Source organism: Canis aureus, chromosome 5 (genome assembly GCF_053574225.1).
Source record: "Canis aureus isolate CA01 chromosome 5, VMU_Caureus_v.1.0, whole genome shotgun sequence".
In the NCBI taxonomy this organism is placed as follows: Eukaryota; Metazoa; Chordata; class Mammalia; order Carnivora; family Canidae; genus Canis; species Canis aureus.
Window position 1 is genome coordinate 25,456,687 of NC_135615.1, and position 27,485 is coordinate 25,484,171.

The 27,485-nt window shown below is 36.3% G+C and overlaps 1 protein-coding gene and 1 long non-coding RNA gene across 8 annotated transcripts in view; one reads left to right on the top strand and one right to left on the bottom strand.

The window, feature by feature from the left end:
• LOC144313854 (uncharacterized) overlaps positions 1 to 27,485 on the bottom strand; it is a 103,951-nt gene that overhangs the window by 52,979 nt on the left and 23,487 nt on the right. For all 6 annotated transcript variants that reach the window (XR_013379456.1, XR_013379458.1, XR_013379460.1 and 3 more), the window contains exons 2-3: positions 22,250 to 22,367; positions 13,817 to 13,895 (exon numbers count right to left, since the gene is read on the bottom strand). This is a non-coding gene — a long non-coding RNA (uncharacterized LOC144313854). The remainder of the gene's footprint in view (positions 1 to 13,816; positions 13,896 to 22,249; positions 22,368 to 27,485) is intronic.
• USP6NL (USP6 N-terminal like) overlaps positions 1 to 27,485 on the top strand; it is a 169,244-nt gene that overhangs the window by 35,110 nt on the left and 106,649 nt on the right. The window contains exon 1 of one of the 2 annotated variants that reach the window (XM_077897245.1): positions 8,240 to 8,327. The exons of the other annotated variant lie outside the window; for it this stretch is intronic. Within the exon in view, the coding sequence (XP_077753371.1) occupies positions 8,255 to 8,327 (73 nt within the window). The 5' untranslated portion in view covers positions 8,240 to 8,254. Of the gene's footprint in view, positions 1 to 8,239; positions 8,328 to 27,485 lie in introns of those variants that run through there. 2 annotated transcript variants of the gene reach the window in all.

A 27,485-nucleotide genomic window follows, 5' to 3' on the forward strand; every position in this document is an offset into this window, starting at 1 on the left:
ATATGTCAGTACATTAAGAATTTCTAGGTGTTGTGAAGATTTATTGGGATAATATGTTGTAATTCTCCATTTTTGTGAATTGTACTTTGCATGTGCATGTTTATGACAGTTTCTTTTGAGCCACAGAAAGTACAGAAGCTTCAACCAAGCTATAGTGGTTTCTTGGTTGTTTGTTATAAGCAAAATGAATCGCCCTTTTATAAAATATCTTTAAAAACTGGTTTTGAAAGAACTGCTAACTTAATTACATCAATACAGGTACTTTTGTTCATAAACAATTACTACCATCTAATATGCTTAGAGATTATGTGAAAGAAGGATAATGTCATCCATAACACATATTCTGTGGCTCTTTCCACATCCTGCAACTTTTGGACATTTTACTTTCCCATATTTTATTTTGCCTTTTTTTTCTGTGGAAAAAAAAATCTGCAGATAGTTGATTAGCTTTGACAGTGTTATTCTTTAAATACCCCATATGAATTATTAGGAATTATTGTAAGAGTACTTGAGCTCTATTTGGACAGAAAATATAACAGATATTTGGTAAAGGTATATGGAGGAGCACCTGAGTGGCTCAGTTGGTTAAAGCACCTGCCTTCACCCCAGGTAATGATCTCAGGGTCCTGGGACTGAGTCCCATATGGGGCTCCCTTCTCAGCAGGGAGTTCCTTCTCTCTGCCTTTGCCACTTCCCCTACTTGTGCACTCTCGCTCTCTGTTAAATAAATAAATAAAATCTTTAAAAAATAAAAATGAAGAAGGTGTATGGACAAAAGTCAACTCTTATATTTGTAATCAGTATACATTTTATTCTTTATCGATGAGTTTATAGAGATTTTCAAAATTGTAGAACATAATGTTTATATCCCACCTGTAAAATCTAAGTAGAATGACAAAGAAATGAAGTATATTAAACTGATTTATTAATCCAAAAGGAGACCAGTCAGAGTGGGTTTATCATTTAATATTCAAAAAAGCCTTTTTCTATTTGCTGGCCAGTTGACATCTTGCATATTTACAGATTGTTTTTGTCACAACAAGTGTGGCCACTCATATTTTTTTTTTTCTCATTTATCTACATGTTCTGAGAAAACTGACAGTAGTTTCATTCTAAAATATATTTCCAGGAAAGCCAAAACAGTTTTCCGAAAAGTGCATAGAAAAAATCCTAAATCATTGCCAGGAATGAAAAGATGCTGGGTTGTTATTCATATGATCAAAAAAGTTTTTGGACAAAGCACAGTGCAAATATCCATGTCTGTGTTTATTTTATAAAAAAGATGTTGATGAAGTATTTTTAAGTGTGAAAACATATTGATTCCAAAACAGTAATGTATAGTACTACCTCATTTTTGTAAAATCAACAAAAAAGTACAGGGTTAAGTTTAGCATCTCTCTGTATGATAGGCCTAAGAGAGATTTTATTTTCTTTGGACTTGTTTTTTCATATACTTATTTTCTATAGTGAACATGCATTATTTTTGTAATAAGAATAATTATTAGAGATGTATAGTGACAAAAAGAAGGAAATCAAGACCTTTTAAATCAGTTCTTTAGGATTCTAGGGAATTGGTCTGAACTTTCTACAACATTATTAATGAGGATTAGTAGTATAATTTTGCTTTAAGAAAACACTGATTCTCCATAGTTCTTTTCATGTGGGGGCCAAGAAAGATGGTTCAGTGAATTTGTTCATGGTTTTATTAAATGAAGGAGGGAAAAAATACAAATGAGATCAAATTCAATCTTGTTTTTTCCCTCTTCCTGGTGTTTTGTTTTGTTTTTTTGGTGAGTGAGGAATGGTGGGAAAAAATTTCTTTCCTCTGCCTAGCTGTTTTTTCTACAGTTCCTGTTACTGATCCCTTTTGAGTGGAAGGAAATTGACTTTTTGCCTTGTATCTTCATTTGGAGAAAGCAAAGTGGCATGACTGGGAGTGTCCCGGTAGATGTGCATGATGTTCTCCTGGTGTACTGCCTGTGGCCCTTCTCTCTGTGCGCTTGGCTCATTCTGTGCTTTCCATGGCATTATGTTCCTCCTTGTGCCCCACTCTGGGAGTGCTGAATTGGGAAGTGATGGGGAGGAAAAGGAAAACTGTGCTCTTAGAGGTTGGCCAAGAGATTGTGATTTTGGGGGTGGCCATGTGTAACAAAAATACAAAGGTAGGAAACAAGATTGAAGAATTTTTCTGTTAAAAAAAAGAACTAAGAACTAAAAGAACTCATAGCTGGTTGCAGGAGGTCCATTGCAAGGGCACCTGTTCCATTTCTTATCTACGGAGCCACTTTGGAGCTCTTGTGTATAGGCAGTTACTGTTTTTGTTTTAAGCACTCCAGTTAAACTCTGTACTTTTTTGGATTTATCTGTGTGTTATTTTAGATAAAGTCTGAAGAGTAGGATATAGATAAGTACATATTAAATATAGATTTTCTTTTTTTTTTTAAATATAGATTTTCTTTTGTCATTTTAAGAGACTGTATTTTGGAGCAATTGTAGGTTACAGAAAGATTGAGGGGAGAGTACTGGGAGTTCTCCTATACCCCCCAGGAATACTCCCCACCTTCCCAGTTTCCCCTGTTACTAACATCTTGGATTTGTATGATTCATTTACTGCAATTGATGAGCCAAAGTCCATAGTTTACATTAAAGGTCACTGTTTGTGTTGTGCATTTTATGGGTTTTTGACAAATGTCTAATGAATGTGTCTACCATTATAGTAACATACAGATTAGTTTCACTGCTGTAGAAACTCCCTGCGCTCCCATCTATTCATCCTTCTCTTCCTCTTCTCAAACCCCTGGCAACTGCTGATTATTTTACTGTCTCCACAGGTTTGCCTTTTCTAGAATAATTGGAATCATACACTATGCAGCCTTTTCAGATTGGCTTCCTTTACGTGACATTTAAAGTCCTTCCATGGTTTTTTTTTGTTTGTTTTTGTTTATTTTTGTGGCTCGATAGCTCATTTCCTCTTATTGCTGAACAATATTCTGTAGCTTGGATGTAGCAGTTTGTCTATCTGTCACTCACTGAAGAACAAGTGATTGCTCCCGGGTTCTGGCAATTACAAATTAAACTGTTATAAACATTCATAAACAGGTTTTTGTGAGGAAGTTTTTAACTCATTTGGATAAATAACAAAGAATACAGTTGTTGCATAAAATGGTAAGAGTTTAAGAAACCACCAAACTGTTTTCCAAAGTGGCTGTACCATTTTGCATTCCCATCAGCAGTTAATGAGAATTCCTGTTGCTATTTATCTTTGACAGAATTTGGTGTTTCAGCATTTTGCATTTTTGTCATTCTGATAGATGTGTAGGGGTATCTCATTGTTGTCTTAATTTGAAGTTTCCTAATGATGTGAACCTCGAACCTCTTTTCATACTCTAACTTGCCATCTGTGTATCCTTTTTGGTGAGATGAAATGGAATATTTAAAAACCAAAATATTCATTTTTTTAATAGTAAAATGTGTAGAAAAATATAGCAAAAAGAAGACAGTAACAATTCGTATATAATGCCACTATTCAGAGAAAATAAATATTTTTAAAAGATTTTATTTATTTATTCATAAGAGACACACAGAGAGAGACAGAGACAGAGACATAGGTAGAGGGAGAAGCAAGCTTCATGCAGAGAGCCAGATGTGGGACTCCATCTCGGGACTCCAGGATCATGCCCTGAGCTGAAGGCAGATGCTTGGCTGCTTAGCCACTCAGGCGTCCCCAGAGGAAAAATTGTTGATAACATTTTGATATTTTTTCTTTGTGCACACATGTTTCTCTCTCCACATGTGTATAATTCTGTAATAGTGGGATCATAATTTTTGTACCTTTCATGTTTGCTTGTACACATTGACTTTTCCTATGTCATTCTTCTAGAACAGTGGTCCTTGGCTGAATGTGATGGTCATTTGAGCGAACTTTTAAAATTTGTGATGCTTGGGCTGCACCCTGAGACAGTGAAGTGCAAATCCCTGTAGAGGGACCCAGGCATCATACTTTTTAAAACCCTCTGGTCATTTCAATGTGTAGTGAAGATAGAGAACCATTGGTCTCAATATTTAAGAAAAAATATAATTCCTCAAAGATAACATGAAATGTGATACCCTTCGGAACAACTGAACAGCAGCACATGGGAGTGTGTGTGTGAGAGAGTGAAGGGGGGGGAGATAATGTTAGATAGATATAAAGGAAATCAAGGGAGTGATAACTACTGAGTTCACGGTGTTTGATACTTTGGGTTGAAGCAGGGGGATGGGTTGGTGGTTGGGCGGATGTAGGTTAAATGCAGATTATTGTTAACTTCCTAGTTTTTTGTTTTGGGTGGTTGCTTTGTGATGTTTATTATTAAAAGTAAATAATTCAGCGTATAAATAAAACTGGGCCATGCATGAACCAATGTTAAGAACCAAGGACTGTGATTAAACCAATTCTTTGTGCCAGAGGACCAGTAAGGAAGAATACTAAATAAGCCAAACTCTTACATCCTTCTTATAAGCGTGTGTAGTGAGGTTTAATTATCACAGTGGTTTGATACCCAGTGCCATCCATTTGAAAAATGAACAAGGTAGGGGCACCTGAGGGGCTCAGTTGGTTAAGTGTCCTACTCTTGACTTTAGCTCTAGTCATGATCCCAGGGTTGTGAGATCAAGCCCCATGTCAGGCGTTGGGCCTGGAGTCTGCTTAAGATTCTCTCTTTCCTTCTACCTGCCCCTCCGCCCCAACTCCAATGCACACGCTTCCCCCGCCCCCTCTGTCTTTCTCTCTCTTTCAAAAAAAAAAAAGGAAAACGAACAAGCTTTTCTTCAGTAGCTAGAGGTTTTATATTCTTTTTTCCCCTGGAATTCTATATCCATTCCACTTTACTCACAGAGATTTTTCCTAATGCACTTTGTCAAAACAACAAATATATGATGAATTTTGGTGAATGATTATTCACTTTAAATGAATATTTTATTAGAAACTCTTAATGAATGGAGTAGTTTGATGTTACTTATCCTACCTTGATTAAAGGAATTGTTGGATTGTTTTTGTCCCCCGTCTCCTATGTTTTTATCTCTTGGAGCACTGTGTGGCGTAGAGGTGGGTGAGGGTTGGCCTATTTCTTGTGAAGTGGGTCAAAGGTGATTGTGTCAAAGGGAGATGGAAATGAAGGGCCCTTGCTGCCTGTGTCTTCTCAAGCAGCTCAGCTGTAGTGACAAGTACATGTGCAAGTGAATGACCTGGAAATTAATTCTTTTAGGAGTGCCCGTGCCAGACTAAGCCCAGAGGTATGTATATTTTCAAAATTTGCATTTCAGGAAGATTCGGAATGATCTTTTGAGGCAAAGGAAGCAAATATGAGAACACATATATGTGTGTATATGGATATACCCGCAGAGACTGAATTGGAACACAGCATATTCACAGATATGGAATTCTTTTCTATATTATTTATTGGGGCCTTTAGAATCCTTGCTTTGTATGATTTAAACATACATGAATATGAATACGTAAATATCCTTTATAAACTATATATACACACACACACATATATAGGGCTAGATAGTCAGAATTTAAGTTTATTTTGAAATAATTTCATACTTAGGAAAATGTTGCAAGAATAACACAGTTTTCAAAAAGAAAAAAAGAATAACCCAGTTCTCCTGTTCTTTTACCTGGATTTCTCCAATGCTAAGATTTTACCACATTTATTTTCTCATTCTGTATTATTATTATTATTATTATTATTATTATTTATTTTATTTTTTTTTCCTGGACCAGTAGAGGGTAAATTGAAGTATTTACCCCTGGATATTTTAGGGCATAGTCCTAAAATCCAGGATGTTCTGTTATGTAACTGCAAGTGTAATGGTCATAGTCAGGAAGTAACGCTGATAACCTGTTGATGGTGTTCACACTTCACTATTGTCCCCACATGTCATATATTTCCTCTCGTGCCTTTCTGGTCCATTATCTAACCTGGCATCATGGGTTATGTCTTGTTAACCTGACTTTTTTTTTTTTAATTTCTTTATTTATTTTATTATTTTTTTTGTTAACCTGACTCTTGACTCTCCTCTGATCTGTAATAGTTCCTCTGTCTTTGTCTTTCATAATCTTGACATTTTAGAGTACAGCTTGGTTATATCTACTATATTAGAATATGTAGTGAGATACATTTACTGTGCAGCACATGATATAAAAAATTAGAAGAGAATGAGAGAAACTGGAAAAATCTATTGGTTGCTTAGCAGAAGAAGTTAAGGGCTGACAGTAGTGAGTCAAACTGATCACATGCAATTTTCATTTTCAAAACCAATACTGTTATCAGGGAGATGGGAGTATGATAATTGAAATTTATGGAACCATGAATATAGATAGTCTTCTTTTCACTGATCAGGTGTGGAGGAGACGGTTGACTGAAGATAATGCCCTGTAGATCCCTTTCCTTGAAAGAGAAAAATACTGGCAGAGAGTAAAGCTAAGAGAAAGTATCTTTCAAAAGCATCATGTTTTTCCAGAAGGGTGGAAGTGATTTCTCAGGAGCTGGAAATATGGGAATGCAAAGAACTGGAATGAAGTCAGTATATACCTAACACCTATTTCATGTTCTGAACTGCCTTAGGAGATGGGGCAAGGGATAGAAAGAACTGGGGGAACCTAATTTGAGGAGTTTGATTTAGATCTTGATGATCTGTATCAAGTCTTCAGAGGGAATCACTAAAGAGCACAGTTTTGATTTGAGGTTTAAAATTTGGTCTTTGACTCATCCAAACTTTCTGACTTAGTTTGTAAGTATAGATATTCTGTTTAAAGATGATGGATAGTTAGGATAAATGCCCTGTTTTGTCCTCCATTTGCAGAGTTTGTCACTGCCATGGATTTGTAACACTGATGTCTTAAATTACCACCCATATGGAGAATACATTATGGGTGGATATATATGCACATGTTATAGCACCTCTTTTTTGAAGATCTGAAAACTTCACCCTGAATTTTAAAACTATACATTTTTACAGGAAAGGCGTGATGTCAGAGAAATCAGAAGCCTTTGAGTTTTGGATTCTGTGTTTTACTTCCAACCTTGGTGGATGGACTGTGTATCTCACTTGTCCAGTTGAACACTGGGAAAGTAACCATTATAAGCCTTTAAGTGTGAAGGCAAAGGAACTGCCTTTGATTTGCCCTAGGATCCATTTTGTAATGATTCATTGAGGCTGTCACCGTGATAAATGGGAAAGAAGGAGAACCAGGAGGACAGTTGGCAGGACTGAAAGGGGCACAAATTGCTGGTGGAGAATCACTGTGATAAAAACAACAGTTAACCATTATTAACTTGAATGTCAGTTCTCTCTTTTAGTTAACTCCGTAGCTTTACTTTGAGAAGGGCTGCTGTGTGATAAATAGAATATGTAACCAAGGTATTCAGTATTAATGGGGCATTGTCGCCGCATGGCTGTTGAAAATTGGGTGGCAAAGATGGTGGTTATGCTTGGTTTGAAAAATCTCTGGCCTATGCTTCTGCTGGTGAGGCCAGTGAATTCACAAACCCGTTAGGGATTTCTAGTGTGAAGCATGAATGTAGACTTCTCTTCACGTACTGGGATGTCAGTCAGAGGTGTCTGTGTGAGGAGGCGGGGAAGGAATTTATAGGATAGTTTTTGAAGTATTCTGTTAGGCAGACCTGGGAGCTTGGAGTTAGCAAGATAGAGTTTTATTTTTATCCACATTTTACTTTCTGTGTTTCACATAAGCAATTTTTGAGAAATTGGAAAAAAGTATTAAGGCTTTGCAATGCAGGGTATTTTGGTTGAGTACTTCTGAGTGTTTTTAAAAACTTGCACATAGCATCTGTGATCCGCTATATGAGAATTTATAGCATAGCACTTTAGTTCTCCTGTCATGACTTTTATGAGAAAATGTTTTCACTGTGCTTAGTGATTTGCAGCAGATTACCCACATTTTGTTTTCTTTTGTTTATAACTGGTTAATGCTTTGTAAAGTGATACATTGGGACTTTGAGGATGGTGGTTTTCACATGTGCCGAAGTCGCTTCGAATCCATTTCAAGACGATGTTGCCTGTCCTTTTGTGGTTTCTTATTAACTGCTTCAGAGCCTTCCTGGATAGCTAAGCAAAGCATGTATTTCTCTGAAGTTGAACTGTATTCGTGCCTGAGCTTCCCGAACGCAGAGACAGCAGTGAGCTCTTGGTGATGAAACCTGTTGGATTTCTGGAGGAAGCCGCGGAGTCTTTGGCTTGTTAACTAGCAATGATTCAAGTCTTGCAGATTGTAAAGGAGCTGGTGACACCATCAAGGCAAAAAGCAGCCAGAGTGAAGGAAGGTAGGAACATCGTCAGAATGAACAGTCGGAGCACTCAGAGCTTTTTACAAATATCGATCTAGAGAACAGCTATGAAAAAGGAGTTTTGAGTTATCGTGTATGCTTTTGCTCTTCTTATATAATGGTAATTGAAAAGGATCAGGTAATGGCATAATTGTAAACACGCCTTATTATTCCTATTTTTAAATGACAAATTAGAAGCATATCTTCTTATGAAAAGATACGGATACTGAGGAGAGGTCATGACATATCTACTGCAATAGTATTTTTCACATTGGAAAAATCCTCTTGTATTATGTGTTTTTGGAGGTAGAAGAATAATTTATGTAATCCTCTTTTAATTTTAAAGTACAAGTGTTCATGGCAGAGATCAGAAAGGAACAAGCAAGAATTCTGCCTGTAGCAGGGCAAAAGAACTAGATGGTTCTTATTTGTGTGGCCTGCTGATGAAATAATAGTTATGAATATGAATTCAGCCACTAAATGGTAGGGTTTTTTTTTTTTTTTTTTGCCTTTTTCAGTGAATACTATCTTTCTGTTTACGATTATATGCGTAATCAATGCTGTTTATATTTAAAATATTTCTGTATAGCCTGTGTCAGTTTGGGGTATGTTGAAATACATTTTCAGAATCTTTCTAAATTGCATGTCTGACTCACAGATCTTAAAATGAACAAATGCAGATACACCTTTGAAGAAATACTTGTGTTTTTTGCTTTTTTAAACACTTGAAATAGTAAATCTCCAAAATGACAATAAAGAATTGATTTAAAAAATATAAGTTCACAAGCTTAGTTTATAATGCTGTCAATTTCATGAATTCAATTTATGGTTTAAAATCAGTCAGTTGATAAATTTCTATATCAGCTTTTTCACAAGTAAGATACAGCATTCTGTCTTTATATGATTTAAATAGCATAAATATACCTCAAATAATATAAAACATACATTATTTTTTTAAAAAATATTTTATTTATTTATTCATGAGACAGAGAGAGAGGGAGGCAGAGACAGGCAGAGGGAGAAGCAAGCTCCATGCAGGGAGCCTGATGTGGGACTCGATCCCAGGACTCCAGGATCACACCCTGGGCCAAAAGGCAGGTGCTAAACCGCAGAGCCTCCCAGGGTTCCCCTAAAATATATATTATTTTGAATTAAAAAAAACTTGATGTGACCTGTGTTTAAAGTAAAGCTTATGAGATTCCTTAAGTCTTGTACAACGTGATTAGGGATGATGGTATGAAATAATATTGTGACATATAGTATTATCAGCCACATATAGAATATTACGGCTGAAAGAAACCTTAGACCATCTTGTCTATTCTCATTTTGTGGAAAAACATGGTATTTAAATGGGCAAAAATGCATGTCAAAATTCAGAGAAACTATTATCATTTACCTTTGAAAGTATAATGTTTAAGATACTTTACCTGTTTGCTACTTTTATTTCTCCTTCTTTTTCTTCTGTAATATTAAGGACTGCATTCTTATCTCTGAATAGCAGGATTCTAACAATTAGGCATTAAAAAAAAGCTTACTGCTTTTACTATTTCAGGAGAATGTAAATTAGTTAATTTAATTGCAATCTGTTTGAAAATGTCAGATTCATACAGTTTAACCTTTACAGATGGAATTTTTTTTATTGGAATGTTTCTTCTAGTTTATATGTTTTCAGACATAATCATAATTACTTGGAATACACCCAGGGAAAAAGGTAATAATATACTTCTTGTTTTTCAAAATGCATATATGTACATAACATAATCATATTTGACAGGAAATGCTGTATGAATATAGAAAAACTAGTACTAAATGATGCTATACACTAAAGTAGTAGAACAGCATTTGTTCTTAGATTCTTTTTCTTATTTTTTCAGGCAGAATTTTCCATGACCAGGAAAAACAGAGGCATTTTATGTAGATTTTTTTCATAGACCCTTATTTTTTTCAAACCTATTCTAATAGTGTTTTTAATCATTTATCTAATATATTTACTATTAGTTTTACCCTTTTGTGAAATATTGTTACATTTTACCAATTTTTAATATTTGTAAACTAGGAAAAAATAAAGTTCTTTAGACAAATATAAAACAATGACATATTAGAAGAGAGTCTTTAAACTCAATTGTTTAAATGGATGAATGTAGAGAGAGCAACATTTCAAAGTTTTTGATCACATTAATATGAGTGAGTAGTATGGAAAAATTGATTTGTGAAAAAAGTATCAAAGTTGGGAATGAAATATGTTTAAATGGTTTGAAAATTTTTCATAAATTAGTTTTTCTTGGTATGAGATAGTAAACAAACTCAATATTTTTTTTTGTAAGTAGTACTGAAGGGTATGGTGAAGGATTATCTTGAGGAAGGAGGAAAATTATGCAATATTCATGATTATTTTCTTTAAAGTTTTCAAAATATCTGCCAAATCACTGCTTTGTCATTTAGTTGAAGTATCAGTTGAGTATCCCAGCCTACCCACCACTTAGTGAAATACATTGTTGAGAGTTTGTGTTAGTGCTCTTTAGGGAGCTTAGAATTTTGCCCCAGTTAGCATTATAAGAAAGGGAGAGAACTAGTAATGGTATTTGAAGGATAGTTTTAGTGGATCTACATTCTTTATTCTAATAATGCAGTGAGGAGCTAATGGAAATGAATGACATTTGGAAGATGGTTGAAATGGATAGGCATAGATGTTTTGTAATCTGACCTTGGGCAAAATAAAGGAAGACTAGGCAAAGGATAAGTGGTCTTTGGAAAAATATCCTTAAAAAAATATATATATCTGTCTTCTGGGAGAGAGGGTCACATATACATGTATATGCTCACTGGTTTATCCATTCATCATTCTCTCATGTACTTATTCATAAAGCCCTTATCAGGTGTACATTACTTGCAGGTCACTGTGTTAGTCACTGGGGATGCAAAAAAAGATATGATCCCTGCCTATGCCTGGGGCATAGGAGACACTCAGCAGATACAGTGAATGAAAGAATCAATGAGTAGAAGAATATACATTTAAGATAAACTCGTCTGAGAATTAAAGCAGTGTGATCTTGTAGACTAAGAAAAGAGATGGAATGTGTAAATGATGCTAAGCGGCAACACCAACTGTCGCGGTTTTCCTCTTGAATTTCCTGGTGAGGCTTCATCTTCAAGGCCATGCTCAAGTCGTTTGAGAAGCCTGAACACCATTGAGTGGGCACAAGTAAAACTGTACAATCTGTTCAAATGTATGTAAGGCACACATACAATCATTGTGGCTATGTATTAGTGAGGAGCCTGGTTTTTTCCTTTAAAAGCTTCATGTCTATTTGGATAAAAATATTTAAAAAATAGTACATGTTTTCCTATTTTGTAAGAGAAGTCTGCTAAATATAAATTTGATACAAGTTCTTTACTAAAAGTATTTTTTGTAGGTTGCAAAACCTGATGACTATGTTTTTAAAAATTATTCTTAAAGGAAGAATATATTTAGAGGGAAACCTGAAGATCCCTCCTGTTATTAAAACATAGGAGCTTTGGTATCTATCCTAATCTTTATATTCCCACTTTCATACTTTAACACCTCTCCTCTAGATTATTAAACTAGCCTCCTCACTCATTTTATTTGATAAACATTCACTGATCATTTATGACTTCTTAGATGCAAGGGTACAGTATCCTCAAGGAATTCATGTACAAGTGGCAAGAGACAAAAGTCAATAATACAATAGTATGATCGATGTTATGGTAGACATAGTGTCATGGGAGCCCCATGGGGAACTGGCCCTAGTTTGGTAACTAGGAGAGCAAAGGAATTAAACTATTTGTTGAGTTGACAGTGCTCTCATTTGGGCTAAGTATCAGAATATGCATAAAAAAGCTAGCTAACTTGGGGCAGGGGGTGGGGGGGGGGAGAGTGTGTACAAGCATCCTAAGCAAAATAAATAATAGAGGGGAGCTCAGGTGCCAAAACATGAGGAGACTTATATGTCATGTGAAGAAGTTGGAAACTTTTAGATGATGTTGGGAGAAGGTGAGAAGAAGCCTGGTCAGTGATACTTGGTCATTCAACTCTGTATTCCATCCTTCTGTTGCCATCTGAGATAGTTTTCTGAAACAGTTTGTCATGGAACTGGAATTTGGACTTAACCTGTATTTCTAGCTGTTTCTGGGTCTCTCACTGCACCCTCTGTGCCAGCTCAGCAGAATGCTTGCTGTTTCTCAGACATGCTTCTCCGTTAGGATGGCAGGTTCTTTCCCTCCTCCAACAGTTAGATTCTTTATCAGGTCAGTTTACAAGGCTAAATGCCACCCCTCCAGAAAGCATTCCCTAACTTTCTCCCCTAACCTTTCTAGGTCAGAACTAATCATTCCTTTGTATTCTCTGAGCATTTTTTTCTTGCCTGTTATTATACCTTTAACATTCTGTACATGATGATTATATTTGTTATATTTGTTAAATTGATCAATAAATTTTAACTGAAATAGTTGGCCCTTGAAAAGTGTGGGGGTTAGGGGTGCCAACCCCTGCACAGTTGAAAATCCACATATAGGGGCACCTGGGTGGCTCAGTGGATGAGTGTCTGCCTTTGGCTCAGAGTGTGATCCTGGGGTCCTGGAATGGAGTCCCATATCAGGCTCCTTGCAGGAAGCCTGCTTCTCCCTCTGCCTATGTCTCTGCCTCTCTCTGTGTGTCTCTCATGAATAAATAAATAAAACCTTTAAAAAAAAAAAGGAAAATCCATATATAACTTTTGACTCCCCAAAACTTTACTAACAGCCTACTGTTGACCCGGAAGCCTTACCAATAACATAAACTATTGATTAACGTGTATTTTGTGTGTTGTTAAATATATATATATATATGTATGTGTATATATATGTATATAATATACTATATTCTTACAATAAAGTATGCTAGAGAAAAATGTTATTAAAATCATAAGGAAAATACATTTATAGTACTGTTCTTTATTTTTTAAAAAAGATTTATCCATCCATTTATTTATTTGTGAGAGAGAGAATGAACAGAGGAAAAGGGAGAAACAGACTCCCCACTGAGCAGGGAGCCTGATGCAGGACTCGATCCCAGGACCCTGGGACCCTCAACTGAGTGAGCCACCCAGGTGCTCCAGTACTGTTCTGTGTTGATACTGTAAGTGTACATTATCTGTTTACAAGATGAATCCTGTCCATACCTACATCAGGATTGTCTTATATGATACAAAACATTGTAGCTGTCATATGTCTTACTAACAATAGTCATAAAAAATGAAAAGATAATGTGAAAAAGGAATTCATATCAGATATAATGATTCATGCATTGGTAATGAGAAAGCAGCAGTAAGATTGCTTTATGGTAACCTGCTGTAATCAATACAGTTCCTTCATGGGAGCCTACCATGTATGCTAATGAATAAATCATATAATTTTTATGGCATACAGTTTACAGTCATATTCATAATACAGTATAGGAAACATTAGATTTTTTAAGAAAAAGCACTTACTTGTGATGCTAGGCTGATATGCAGTTTCTCCAAGCATTCTATATGGTTAATGTAGTTCTTTGAAAGCAAAATTATAAACCTAAAAAAAAAACACATTATTGATTTTATATTAAATATCACTCACCTTATGCTTATCTAAGGATAGGCTATCCACCTCCCTTTGAGTCTTGTACACAATGTTCTACACGACGAATACTTAGGTAATGATGGTGACCAAAAGCATCTCATACAGTTCTTGCCTATAGTTACTAGATGTTCGCACAAAGACACACACACATAACAGGTAAGTTTATTAACTATATGGCATGATGATTATTTACTGTTTATTAAGTGGAAGTGGGTCATCATAGAGGGCTTCATCCTCGTTGTCTTCACACTGAGTAGGCTGAGGAGGAGGAGAGAGCAGAGTTTGATCTTCCTATCTCAGGTATAGCAGAGATGGGGGTGGGGAAAGCAGGGGAAGCCAGCACAATTGGTGAAACTCTATGGAAACACATCATAATTTATGTCTGACTTTTTTTGCTTTTCCATTTTTCTAAAAATGTTTCTCTACTGTACCAACTGTTCTTCCACCACTGCTTTAGTTTCAGTGCTTGTACCATTAGGAGGGTCCATGTTGTAAAAGAAGTCAAAAGCAGTTATGAATAGTTGGACCCCTTCTAGCCAGAGTATCTGATTTCAGTTTGTTTTCTGGCTCTACTGTGACTGTGTCGTCTTCCTCATTGTTCAGCCCTGGTTCGGAAGCCTTCATCTCTATCAGGTCATCTCTTAATTCCTCCGGTGTGGTATCTATTAGCTCTTGAATTCTTCAGAGTTCTGTGTCTTGAAACCCTTCACCCCCCACCCCCATCTTTTTTGCCATATCCACAATCTCTTTCATGGTTTCCTTGATTGGCTCTGTTATAAATCCTGTGAAGTCATGCATAACATCTGGACACAGTTTTCTCCAGCAAGAATTTATTGTTTTTGCCTTGATGGCTTTTTTCTATAACGACCATGGCATCTTCAATACTGTAAGATTTCCAGACTGTCCAAATGTTCTTCTCTCTGTCTCTCTCTTCCATAGTGATAACAATCCTTTCTTTAGAGTGCTGTGCAATGAGTCTTAAAGGTCCTCATGAGCCCCAGGCTAGAGGCTGAATTAGAGATGTTGTGTTTGGGGGAAAGTAACCCACTTTGACTCCTTCAGTGTTGAACTCATGGGGTTCTGGGTGGCCAGGGACATTGTCCAATATCAGAAGAACTTTAAAAGTCAGTCTGTTTCTGGCAAGGTACTAACTGACTTCAGAGACAAAGCATTGGTGGAACCAATCCAGGAAGAGGGTTCTTGTTGTCCAGGCCTTCTTGTCCAACCAAAAGATTGACAGCTGATGTCTATCTTTTCCCTTCAAGGCTCAGGCTTTATATATAAGGACAGTCTGATCATAAACCCGACTCCATTTGCACAATAAACAGTAGAGTTAGCCTGTCCCTTCCTGCCTTAAATCCTGAAGCTCCTTTCTTTTCCTTACTAATAAATGCCTTTTGTGGCATTTTTTTTTCTTTTTCTTTTTTTTTTTCTGGTAAGAAAAAAAAGTGCATTAAAAACCTGTTCAGGCTTCTGATTTTCTTAATGGTTCTGCAGACTTGTCTGCTGCCTCTTGGATGGCAGAAGCTGCTTCCCTTTTATCTTGACACTTATTAATTAATAAGCCAAACCTTTTTCTAAAATTATCAAACCATCCTTTGCTGGCATTAAAACATCTGACTTTAGACCCTTCGTCTTCTTTTTGCTTTAAGTTTTCACGTAATGACTTTGCTTTTTCTCTAATCATATTAGACTCTCTGTAGGTATGCCTTTCTTCTAGCAATTCTGCACCCACATAAATGCTGCATTTTCAATATGAGATAAGAGCTGTTTCATAAAAAAGTACAAGATTTTCCTTTTTCTTTTTTTTCCTTTTTCCTTTTTTTCCTACAATGGTCCTTATGCTGGATTCATTTATCTTGAAATGGTGGGCAGCTGCAGTTACAGGCCTCAATCTATGGTACATCTGATGCTACTTTTCCTTGTAATGTCATGACTTCTCCCTGCTTGTTGGGAGCACTTCCAGCATTACTAGTGGCACTTCATTTAGGCCTCATGATGTTATTCAGAGTTTACGGTATAGTACTAAACATGATGAAAAATATGTGGGAACCACCAGAGATTACTTTTTCCTGCCATATGCAGTTTATTGGAGAAACAGACTCCTCATGTGGAAGTGATTAGCATCAAGTGGTTGGCATTTTAAGTAGATAGCTTCAACACTTGAACTCACCACCATAGCCGCAGGAGGTGGCTATGAAATGATTACAGTGGTACAGTGTATACTACAGTTAGTTTTATGCACTTATGATTTAATATTGCAACTTTACATTTGTTTACATTTGATTGTGAATGGTGCCATGTAGGCTCTGTAAATGTGTGCATACTTTTTGATAAATTTTAACTTCTTATAATAGATTTATGTATATTTTATGGTAGTAAACAATAAAATAGACTAGTATCTACATATATTTTATACATTCATGGTGCACCTTTTTTTGTGATTTTTGTCTCTATTTCTAGGGTGTGCTGTTCCTCTGCGAGTTTTTTTAGATTGTCTCAAATCTCCAAAAAGTTGTCCAGTATGTTTATTGAAAAAAGTCTGTGTAGGACTGTACAACTCAAAATCATGTTGTCCAAGGGTCAACTGTAAATGTTTTGTCTGAGAGTTTTTGCTTCCATTCTGTCTTTTAGCTGTGTTCTAGAAAAGAGTTAAGATTGTCAGAAACTGATCTCTAGATAAATGAAATATTATAGCTAATAATATAACAAATGGGTAGAGAAAGGTGTGACTCCTTTTGAGATATTTTGCAATATCTGATAGATAATGGTTTTTAGCTTATATTTAAAATACATGTTTTTTGCTGCACATGTTGGCCAAACTTGAGAAACTGAAGTCACCACATCTAGTATTCTTTTTTGTTTTAAAGATTTTATTTAGTTATTTTAGAGAAAAAGAACACACCAAGGGCAAGTTGGGGGGGAGGGGCAAAGGAAGAGGGAGAGAGAGAATCTGAAGCAGTCCCTGCTGAGCCCAGAGGCTGATGCCAGATTCTATCTCAGGACCCTGAGATCATGACTGGAGCCAAAATCAAGAGTTGGCCACTTAATTAAGCCATCCAGGTGCCCCAAACATCTAGTATTCTTGATTTAGTTGTTTGTTTGAAGTTTTTTATAATTTATAAAGAATTTCAAGCTCTTGGCCAACAAAGAATAACTTCATGAGAACTTGAGAAATGACTGCTTGTGGCAAACACTGTTCATTGCCCACCCAATATCCCTTCTCCCTCAAATCTTTACTAATGATGGGATTTTGATTTTGTTTGGAGTGATATTTTGCTCAGTTAAAAAAGCAAACCAATCAGACTGTATTTTCTGAGGTGGAAGTTAAAGACTGCTAGAGATTTCTGGGAAAGTTTTGCTTTCTGAGATAGTTATCTCTGCTTCCTTGTTATATATATTTTTTCTACCTGGAACATGAGTGTAATTCCTGGAGTTGTAGCAGCTATAATGTGAGCATGAGGACAAGAACAATATGGTGGAAGAGAAATATAGGAGTCTGGTGTTTGGTGAAACCAGTGAGCCTTTGCACAACCCTGACTTACCTCTAGACTTTTGGTTTATTACTTGTAGTTAAAGCAATCCCTACTAGTATATATCCTACGTGATAAAAAATAGGCAAAGTCAATCTTTTAAATAGCAGAATCTCTTAGCATGTAAACTCAAGCCCTGTTATAATGTATTTTATTTTTTGTTGGGCTTGGGTAGTCTTAATCACGAGTAGCATTTATCCTAAATTAAAACACAGATGTAGCTCTTATAATAGGATGAGGGGGAATCAGAAGGCCTATGAGTTAGCTCTACCATCATGTGACTTTAGGCACATAAGTGAATGTGTCTGTGTCATGGTTTTTTCTATCTATTCTGTGATGAGATGTTCTCTAAGATCTCAGAGAGCACTGAATTTCATATTCTGTTACTTTTCTTAAAGCCATTCCCACCCCACCCCCAACCCCGCCCCGGGCATGGTAAATGCTTAGATTAAAATAGCAGATGCATAATGTCTACCTGGCTATCTTCACTCTTTCAACACATATACATAGATAGTAAATTGGGTTGTAGAAGTCTTAGAAAGTTGTGTAATTGGCTTACATATAAAAAGCCTTCTGGGACTTTTCACAATTTACTGCTGTGTTGATACATAGTAATTTGAGTGATTTAATGAAGAGAAAGGCAGCACAGAAGAGGCTAATTGAGATCATGGACTATATTCAGGTTGATTGGGGTTTCAACCCTGCATTTGCTTTGCACTTATTAGCTGTGTGACCTTTGGCAACTTACTTAACATCGCTGTGCATAAGATTCTTTATCTAAGGTAGGGATGATAATAGGATGCACTTCATCAGAGTGTTGTGAGGATTGAGATGAGGATTAATATAAAGGACCTGCATTGTGGCTGGTATGTGGTAAGAGCTAAAATGTAAGCCACTGTTAATGTTTTTGTTGGTTCCCTTATTTTTATTGGCGTTCATACTGCCATTAATACTACCCTCCTGATATGTTATTAGGCTGCTAACTTGCTTATAGGTGTTTCTGTCCAGGACAGAACACGGGATTCTCTATGCACAGTGGTCAGACTCAGTATAGTGATGTTTAATCTTTACAACAGTTTCATTTCATTTATACTTCGAAAATTAACCAGTGCATTTAGTCTTTAAATTTAGAAATATAATATTTGAAGTCAAAATTGTGTGTGTGCATGCCTAGGCAAAGTTAATTCGATAAGTTTTATCAAAACTGTGTTAGGGAAGTATATTTCTACTTACAGATTTTACCTGTTTTAAAAATACTATTTTAAAGAAAAATGGGTCCATTTTATTGTTCATTGGTCCAGTGTGTCATTGTCTTAACTGGTAAAGAATTTTGGAAGTAATGCAGTGAATTTTGCAGTCACTCATTGGTTGAGACTAAATTATTTGTAAAGTTTTCTTCAGATTGTTAAAATAAGAATTGCAAGCAGTAGACATCCTGAGTAACGTTCCTTTCTTGGGTGCCAGTAGGGTTGTACTCTGTAGTAATTAAGAGCATCATCTGAACTCTGTCCAACATGGTACACTAGCCTCTAATGCATGGTTGTTTAAATGTCAACAACTTAATAACCTAAATAATTAAAATTAAGGAAAATAAAAAATTGAGTTCTTCATTCATGCTAGCCACATCATAAGTGCCCAGTAGCCACATTGTAGAGAGGTCTGTTGGGCACCACTGGATAGATTGTATAGCCAGACTGCCTGGGCTTCTATCTTGAATCCACAACCTTCTAGTCCTGTGACCTTGGGCAAGTTATGTAATTTCTCTGTGCTTCAGTCTCCTTATATGTAAACGTGGGTTAATAACAGCAGTCAAAGTTCTTACAAGGTTGTTAATGGGGATTAAATGAATCAACATTTGTAAAGTGCTTATAACAGCCTTTGGCGCATAGTAACTATGTTTGTTAAATAAACAAGTGTGCATAGTGTGTTTAGATTTATTACCCTTTGTTATTAGTAATGTGTAGTGATTATATTTTTTGTCCTTAATGTATTTTTTCATTGCCCGTTTGAGAAAAAAATTTGTATGTATCAACCTGTTTGGGTGCATTTTTCATTTTTTATTGGACCACCTTTTCGAATAATGTTTCTGTCATGCATTTTAGCTTAAAAATTCATGTGAATGTTCATTGCTCTCAGGGTGAAGCATAGTCTCCTTTGTTAGGCATTTTGAGACGGTGCATTTTGAGACATTTTGAGAGTTCCATCCTGCCTATCCCAACTCATTTTTCACTACCATTAATTTTAGCCCTTCGTTCTATTTTTTAAGTTAATCGCTGCTTTAGTTAAAAATATTTGATGGTGATGGTTTCATTCTTGAAATGGTATATAAGCTCTCCCAGAATGGGTAGTATTAGGATCTGTGCATTTAGTAAATGCTCAGGGTATGCTTGTTGAATAAAAGAATCTTCAGATTTTGAAATGCAATCAGTATTTCTATTAATATCAAAACACAGTTGTTCAAGTAATTTCTGAAGTAAAGGGAATTTAAAACCCATTCTACCATCTGTGATGTCAGTACCAGAAATGTGCTCCATCGTGTAAAGCTCTACCACTTGTCTATATTTGTCTCAGTGGGGAGACTGCATAATAGTTCTTGTCACTATAGGTCACTACCTTACATCATGGTGACATGTAGAGCACCCTTCAGTGACACAGTTAATGATTTTCTGATGATACATTCTTAAAGGATGCTGATTTTATATTGGTTTCCTCACTTCTTTCAGGAAACTTAAAGATCTTCCATGTTCTTTGATCTGCTGTATGTGGCTTCTTTCTGTGTTTTTCCTGATTATGCTCAAGTGCTTATACACTTGGGACAGGGATATAACAAAGGGGGAGGGGAAGTTAAATCAAAAGGAAAAAAATACCATTTCATATAACAGTAAAACTTATTTTTTTAAAATAATAATGATATCTAGGTATAATTTAGGTGGTTTTCACTTTAAACAGGTTATCTCCACAAGAGGAAAAAAGTGTAAAAAATTGAACATAAACTTCTGTAGAAGTATGGCTCTGATAGAAGATTGTGCGGAATCTCTGTGTGTTACTACAAGTTGCTTAATGTAAAAGAATAGCAGTGGCAAGTCTGTGATTACCTATGGATAGGTGCATTTTGGATAATGTGTACTGTCACTAATACATGTTGTGCAGGCTACCATGTAAATTATATCATGGAGAACAGAATGATTATTATAAAACCAGTGATGTGAGTCAGATTTATCTATGGTCTTGCAGTGCGATTGGAAATTCTCAGACATTTTCTCTAAGACATTGGTTCAATATCCTCTGATACTCTCTTAGGTTTTTTAGAGATGGCATGGGTTATGGTTGGGAACTGGTACAGTGTTCTACCTGACAATGATTTAGGGTAACCTTTTGTGTGTATCTTTGATCATTCTACTATTATATATGTACTTAGGGTTATTTTTTAAAGTGCTGTGCCTTTATTAAACTGTGAGCTTTGTGAGGGTAAGGACACAATTCTTTCATACTTTTGGAAAAAAGTTAATTCTGAAGAATGTAGAGTTCATGAACTTGCTTAGGATTTGTTTCTCTATAGCTTATTAGCAAAGTGACAAGTGCACATATGGATAATAGATAATTGGAATATTTAATCAGTTACCTAATGACTGAGAGGATTTGATTCCTACTTTTTATTATTCTATTACTGAAACACATTGCCCACTAGATACTATAAACATTCTCTAGAGAACAATTAGGTTTGCAGTGAGTTATTTTATTTTGAATGCTATTTGGAATTAAATGTTTATTTGTACCACTATCTTGATATAATCTAAATGTAATTTAAAAGTACTGCAGTGTCTTCATTCAGATAACTTGTTACCCTTTTAAAAATGGGTTGCTTGAGTATTGTTTCTCTTCCATTTGGCAGACACCAGATGCAGTAATTAATAAAGGTCATTATGCTACTTAGTCATGGCGAGCTTTTAACGACTGTTACCTGAACATCTGCTGGTTTCATCATTGTGGTTACCAATAACATCCAACACAGTGTAGATGCTGTACTTTGGAAATCTGACTTGGGTTAATCTACATTACTATGAAAGAACATTTTAATATTCTTTTAAGTTTTAAATAATTGTGGGAAAGCACTTATTTTTCTGTAAAATGAACCATCAACAATGTCATTGAAAAACTTTTGGAATGGTTATACTTGATAATCCTGGCATCCTATGGGGCTGAATGTGCAATTCTAGGAATTGTCTGTGCAGAATTGGGTTGGGGGAAGCAGTGACTTTCCCATGAGTTCTGCTTATCCTCTGAAACCTTAACTGGAAATGTGGGGTTTGGAGTGGAGCTGAAAGGAAAGTAAAATTCATCCAGACACTACTGGAAGAAAGTCGAAGAGTAAGAGAGGGTATACTGATTATGGGGTTTCCAAAAATAAGACCAAGTATTTTTTAAATTTTGAAATAAAGTGCTCGATTTGGTATATACTACAATTGAAATAATTACAGTTACCACAAGTAGCAAAACATTATACTGAGAGATCCCGCAGTACCCTTTACGCAGTCTCCCACCCCCATAGTTACATATGAAAACCAGGATATTGACATTGTTGTAACTTAACAGATTTTATTCGGATTTCACCAATTCTACATGCATTGTGTGTGTGTGTGTGTGTGTGTGTGTGTGTGTGTGTGTGTGTGTAGTTTATGCAGTTATCACATGTATAGATTCTTGTAACCACTATGCTTAAGATCATGCAGAATGGCTGAAAGTCCAGGGAGGATGCACTCTGTAGGTAGTTACCGTGGTATAGTGATGCCTTCAGTGACTTGGCTCTTTTCATTTTTCTCTTCAGTCACACTCAGTCATTGTCCTGATGTTTGCAAGATAGCTGCTGCATCTCCATCCTTAGATCCAAAAGCTAGACCAGAAGAAAAAGGAAAAGGGGAAATCTAGAATGGGTGTCCCTTGTATAAAGAGAGTATAAGCTTAAACCACGAGCCAGAACTGTATCACGTGGCTACATGGTGGCGTAAGTAGCAAGTATTTTGTGACTTGAAACACTTGCTGAAAAGATTTGGGGTTCTTTTGGTAAAGGAGATGTAGGAATATTGTATAGGCAACTAGAAATGTTCATTAGAGAATGCAGATTTAAAGAGCAATGAAATATCAAGTGTGCCTAAAACTGGCTAAAATTAAAAAATATGAATAATGTTCAGTGTGATGAAAGAGGTACTAACATATTGATTGGTATACTTTTTGGTGGGGAATTTTGGTATTCTTTATCAAAATTAGAAATTGTATTTCATCTGGTTCATCATTTTGAATCTGTGATTCTGTTTTGTAGAACACACCATTCCTGCATATGTACATAAAGATCTTCACTGGGGCATTGTTTATGTAATATGAAACCACCTGAAATTATCTGAATAACTATCAGGAGAAAGATTTGTACATAATGATATATCCATTCAGTGGAGTACAGTACAGCCAGCCATTAAAAATAATAAGCTTGTGGGGTGCCTGGGAGACCCGGTTGCTAAACAACCAACTCTTGGCTTAGGTTCAGGTCATGATCTCAGGGTCATGAGATCGAGCCTTGTGTTGGGCTCCACACTTAGTGGGGAGTCTGCCTGAGATTCTCTCTCTGCCTCTGCCTCTCCCTCTGCTCACGCTTGTGCTCCATCTTTCTCAAATAAATAAGTAAACCTTTTAAAAAAAATAATAAGCTTGCTTTGTATAAACACACCTGGAAAATAGCCATGAAATATAGTAGGTAGAGAAAAACAGCAGAACAGTGTTTATGGTATGATTGTGTTGCGTGCCCTCTAGTATGTATATATGTGTTTATGTATGTGTTTTTCTGCATGAGTGTGTGTGTGTGTGTGTGTGTGGTATGATTATATCTGTTTTGGAATATGCAGAAGAAAAAGATTTTATGGAAACACAACAAAAACAGTTAACACTGGGAAGTCGGTTTGGGAAGGCAGTATGGGGGAAGGAGTTTTCATTTTCTTTAAACCCATCTGTATTGGAGATCCCTGGGTGGCTCAGCAGTTTGGCGCCTGCCTTTTGCCCAGGGCGCGATCCTGGAGACCCGGGATTGAGTCTCGCGTCGGGCTCCCTGCATGGAGTCTGCTTCTCCCTCTGCCTGTGTCTCTGCCCCCCTCTCTCTCTCTCTCTGTCATGAATAAATAAATAAAATCTTAAAAAAAAGCAAAACAAAACCCATCTGTATTGTCTGAATATTTTATAAGTATATAATAACTGTTCAGTTAGGAAATGAAGCGTTCTATAATGTAATGTTTTTGGATGCTTGAAACACAAACTTTTATACTTTAACTTTCTGGATGAAACTACTTAAAATTTTATTTTGCCATTTTATGCCATAGAGTATACTAAATATTTTTTTTTTTTTTTTAGTAACTCAGGGCCTAAATGAGATATTTAGGGCTGCTGAAATCTATTTGGAGCCCTACCCCAAATAGATTTATATTAAATGCTTTTTAAATCTTCCTTGTAAATTTTTTAACTTTCTGATTCCTTATGCAGGCAGTTGTACATTACCAGCGGATCAGCCTTTAATAGTCCACCCTAGTCTAATTTTCTGATTTAATCAATCTGGTTTTAACTATGTCTAAAAATAGTTCAGAATAAAAACAATAAAATAGTTCTGAATGAAAGTTTTGAGGAATCGTCTAAGAATGTTTATTTGTTATTCGAACACCTACTTTTTAGAGGCCTCGTTTTCTTCTTTGGTTAGCTATATTTTAGTTATGTGTGGGGGCTTGATATGTGAAGGTTGCTACATCTCTAGGGATCTCTTACGATCAGATGTCCATTCTCTTTAGAGAAACTTATTAATTATAGTAGTAAGGAAAGGGCATAGGATGTTTTAGGGCAAAAAAAAAAACCAAAACCCTGAATCTTCAAATATTTGCATTGTGTTTTTGTTTCTTAAAGATAAGATGATTCTTCCCTTTGTTGCCAAGTTCATGATAACCATTGTAATGTATCTGGAGCCTGTAAATCAGACTGGGGTTTGAATCCTGGCACTGTCATGTACTAGCTGAGTGACTTTTCTGATCCTCAGTTTTCTTACATTTAAAAGCCTATTTTACTTAATATTAGTGTGTATTTTGTAATTGCCTAGATGATACACTCAGAGATTGCTGTGAATGTTATGTGGAGATAGTTTATGGGTTATATCTGGCACACAGTGAGAACTCAAATAGTGACTATTCTTATATGGGATAATATGAAATTTGAGATTTGCATATGTATTGTGCTTTTTCAGAATAAAACAAGACTTTATTTTATTCATTATATTTTTAGAGAATTATTATCCTTAAGTGCAGAAAACTTGGACAACATAGAGCACACTGGGAAATTATTTTTTGGAGATCCTTTAATTTCCTTACTCAGGAAAATCTTTGTTAATATTTTATTGTCAGCCATTCCAGCCTTTTTTCCATTTACAACTACTACTTGCTTTGTAGGCTAGATCCTGACTCCTTAAAACCTTGCATGGTATGGTGGCACATCAATTTTACAAATAAGGGAAATGAGGCTGAGAGGGATTAAGATCAGGTTACTGATAAGTGTTAGAGCTTGTGTTCATAATCAAGACTAATGTGTTACTGGAGCAACACAGGACTCCCCTCCCATCTAGCTGAAGGCAGTCCTCTCTCCCTGTGATAAGTTTATGGCATTTTGTGTTTATAAGATGTTTAGGTTGTACTTTGTGATTGCTCAAGAAAGCGAATAAGCTTTGGGCTTAATATATTGTTTTCCCATATATTATTGTAGTATAACATTACTTAGATGATATGCATGTTTGGAGCTCCATAAATGTTAAATTAGTAATAATGGAGATAAAAATGAGACTTTGTACTACCTTGAAGTGATTATAACTCTCTAAGCTCTAGAAAGTGGTATCACTGTGGTGCTTGGAATGCACTATGTATACATTTTAGATGTTGAACTACTGAATGGTTTGGGAAATGATTTTAAAGTTTTGATGTTTTATTGTACTCAAAAATGATTAAGCAAGTTATAGTCTTATTTTTATGGTATTTCTGAATCTAATTTTCCTTTCCATGTGTCAGGGTAAGAAGTAATTGTTATTTGGGCCAGTGAATATTGCCTTTAATTTAAACTACCTAAAGCATTTGTGCACTTATTTCTAATATTCAGAAACCCTCCTAGTTTGTATGTTGTATTGTATATTCTGTCTGCAAAGTACTTTAGGTGCACGCGCATGTGCGCACACAAATCTCTTCCTCACGAGGACTTACCTTCATTGCTATATGTGGGCCTTTAGCTCAGAGAATTCAGCTATTTGTGATTGCCAGTATTTTGGAGACTGTAATGTCATCATTATAGAAGTCTTTAACCTAGCTTGACTTAATGGCTTGCATTGCTTTTATAATGATTTTTTTTGTTCAGAAGTAGGGTTCTTTGTTTTTTTATTTTTATTTATTTATTTGAGAGAGCAAGAGCACAAGTAGAGGGAGGAAGAGGAGCAGAGGGAGAGGGAGAAGCAGATTCCCTGCTGAGCAGGGGAATCCCAGTGTGGGGTTTGATCCCCAGATCCTGGGATCATGACCTGAGACGAAAGCAGATGGTTAACCAACTGAGCCACTCAGGTGCTTCTTTTGTTTTGTTTTTAACATTAGTTAGTTATTTGGAATGTATTCATCTAGACAGTTACAAAACATGAACTAATGTTAAGCAAAATAAGCTATGGTTAGTTGTAGGAATTATATGTCAAACTTAGATACTATCACAAAAACTCCGGGAAAAAAGTTACTGGATTTCTTCTGTATTTTTAGCAGAGGAGAATTGGATCTGTTTCAGTTCTTTAGAAACTTCAGTTTGATGTGACTTTCAGTATGATTAGGATTAAGTGGGTGTCGTTTAAAGTTAATGTAGTGAATTAGATGTGATAATCTGTAGAGGTGTGAGGTTGTTGAAAAGCTGACTGTATTTGGGCAAGAAGTATAGTGTGTCCTGGTTATGGGGTCTGTGGATGGATTGTTGGGAATTCCACAACCACGAAAGGGGATCAGACTTTCAAGGATTATTTTTGACACACTGAGATTTATCCTATAGATATTCAGATATAGACATCCAGAAAGCAAAAGGATATGAGGTTAGCATTCAGGTGGTATAAGGTGGAGGGATATAGATGTAGGAGGCATCATTTCAGGAGTGTATGTAGTCACTCATGGGAGAGAAGACAAGAAGAAAGAACCTAAGGAAAGGAAACCATGGTAGGAAGGGAGACAGACCCCACAGATGATAATATTGTCTTGTACAAGGACATTAGTGCACATACTGGTACAAGTGGAATTTATTCGGGGGCAGGAGAAGCGGGGAAGAAGAGGGCAGGCTTTCAGAGGCTTTTTGGTTGCTCTCCGATAGGACTCTTGCCAACTTTACATCCATTTTGTGTCTGTGCAGCTGGATGTGGCTGGAGAATCCGTCACAACATTCAGACTAATCGTACTTTAAATTCATTATCATCAGCTTGAGGTGGGCTTTTCATGCTGCCTCACAGTCATCCTGTATCATCCTGCTGCCCTCATATCAGTGATGATCTCCATTCCCCACTTTTCTCAAACCTTCACCATCTTTGCCCCACACCCAGTTCTCAGCTGGTTGTCGTCCTTCTTTACTGAGAAACATGAAGCTGATTGCCTCAGTGGACTACAAGACTAACACTTGCAGAGTTCCCAAGGTGACATCAGCTGAACCCGTGTACTGTGCCCGTTCCTGCTGTAGAGGACATCTCTCCTCCTGTGTAATGCAGCCCTGCTCCATGTGCACTCCCCTCTTTCTCTCACCCACTCCTGCACGTAACTCACTCAGCTCCCCATTCTTTCTGTGTCCCCAGTGCCTCTCCCCTAATGGGTCGTTCCCATCATTCCACCATGTATTTTTATTTCTCTCAGCAGATGAAAAATTACTTCATCTGACTTTACCTCCTTTGCCAGTAGCCATTCCATTTCTTTGTCTCCCTTTGCAGTAGAGCTCC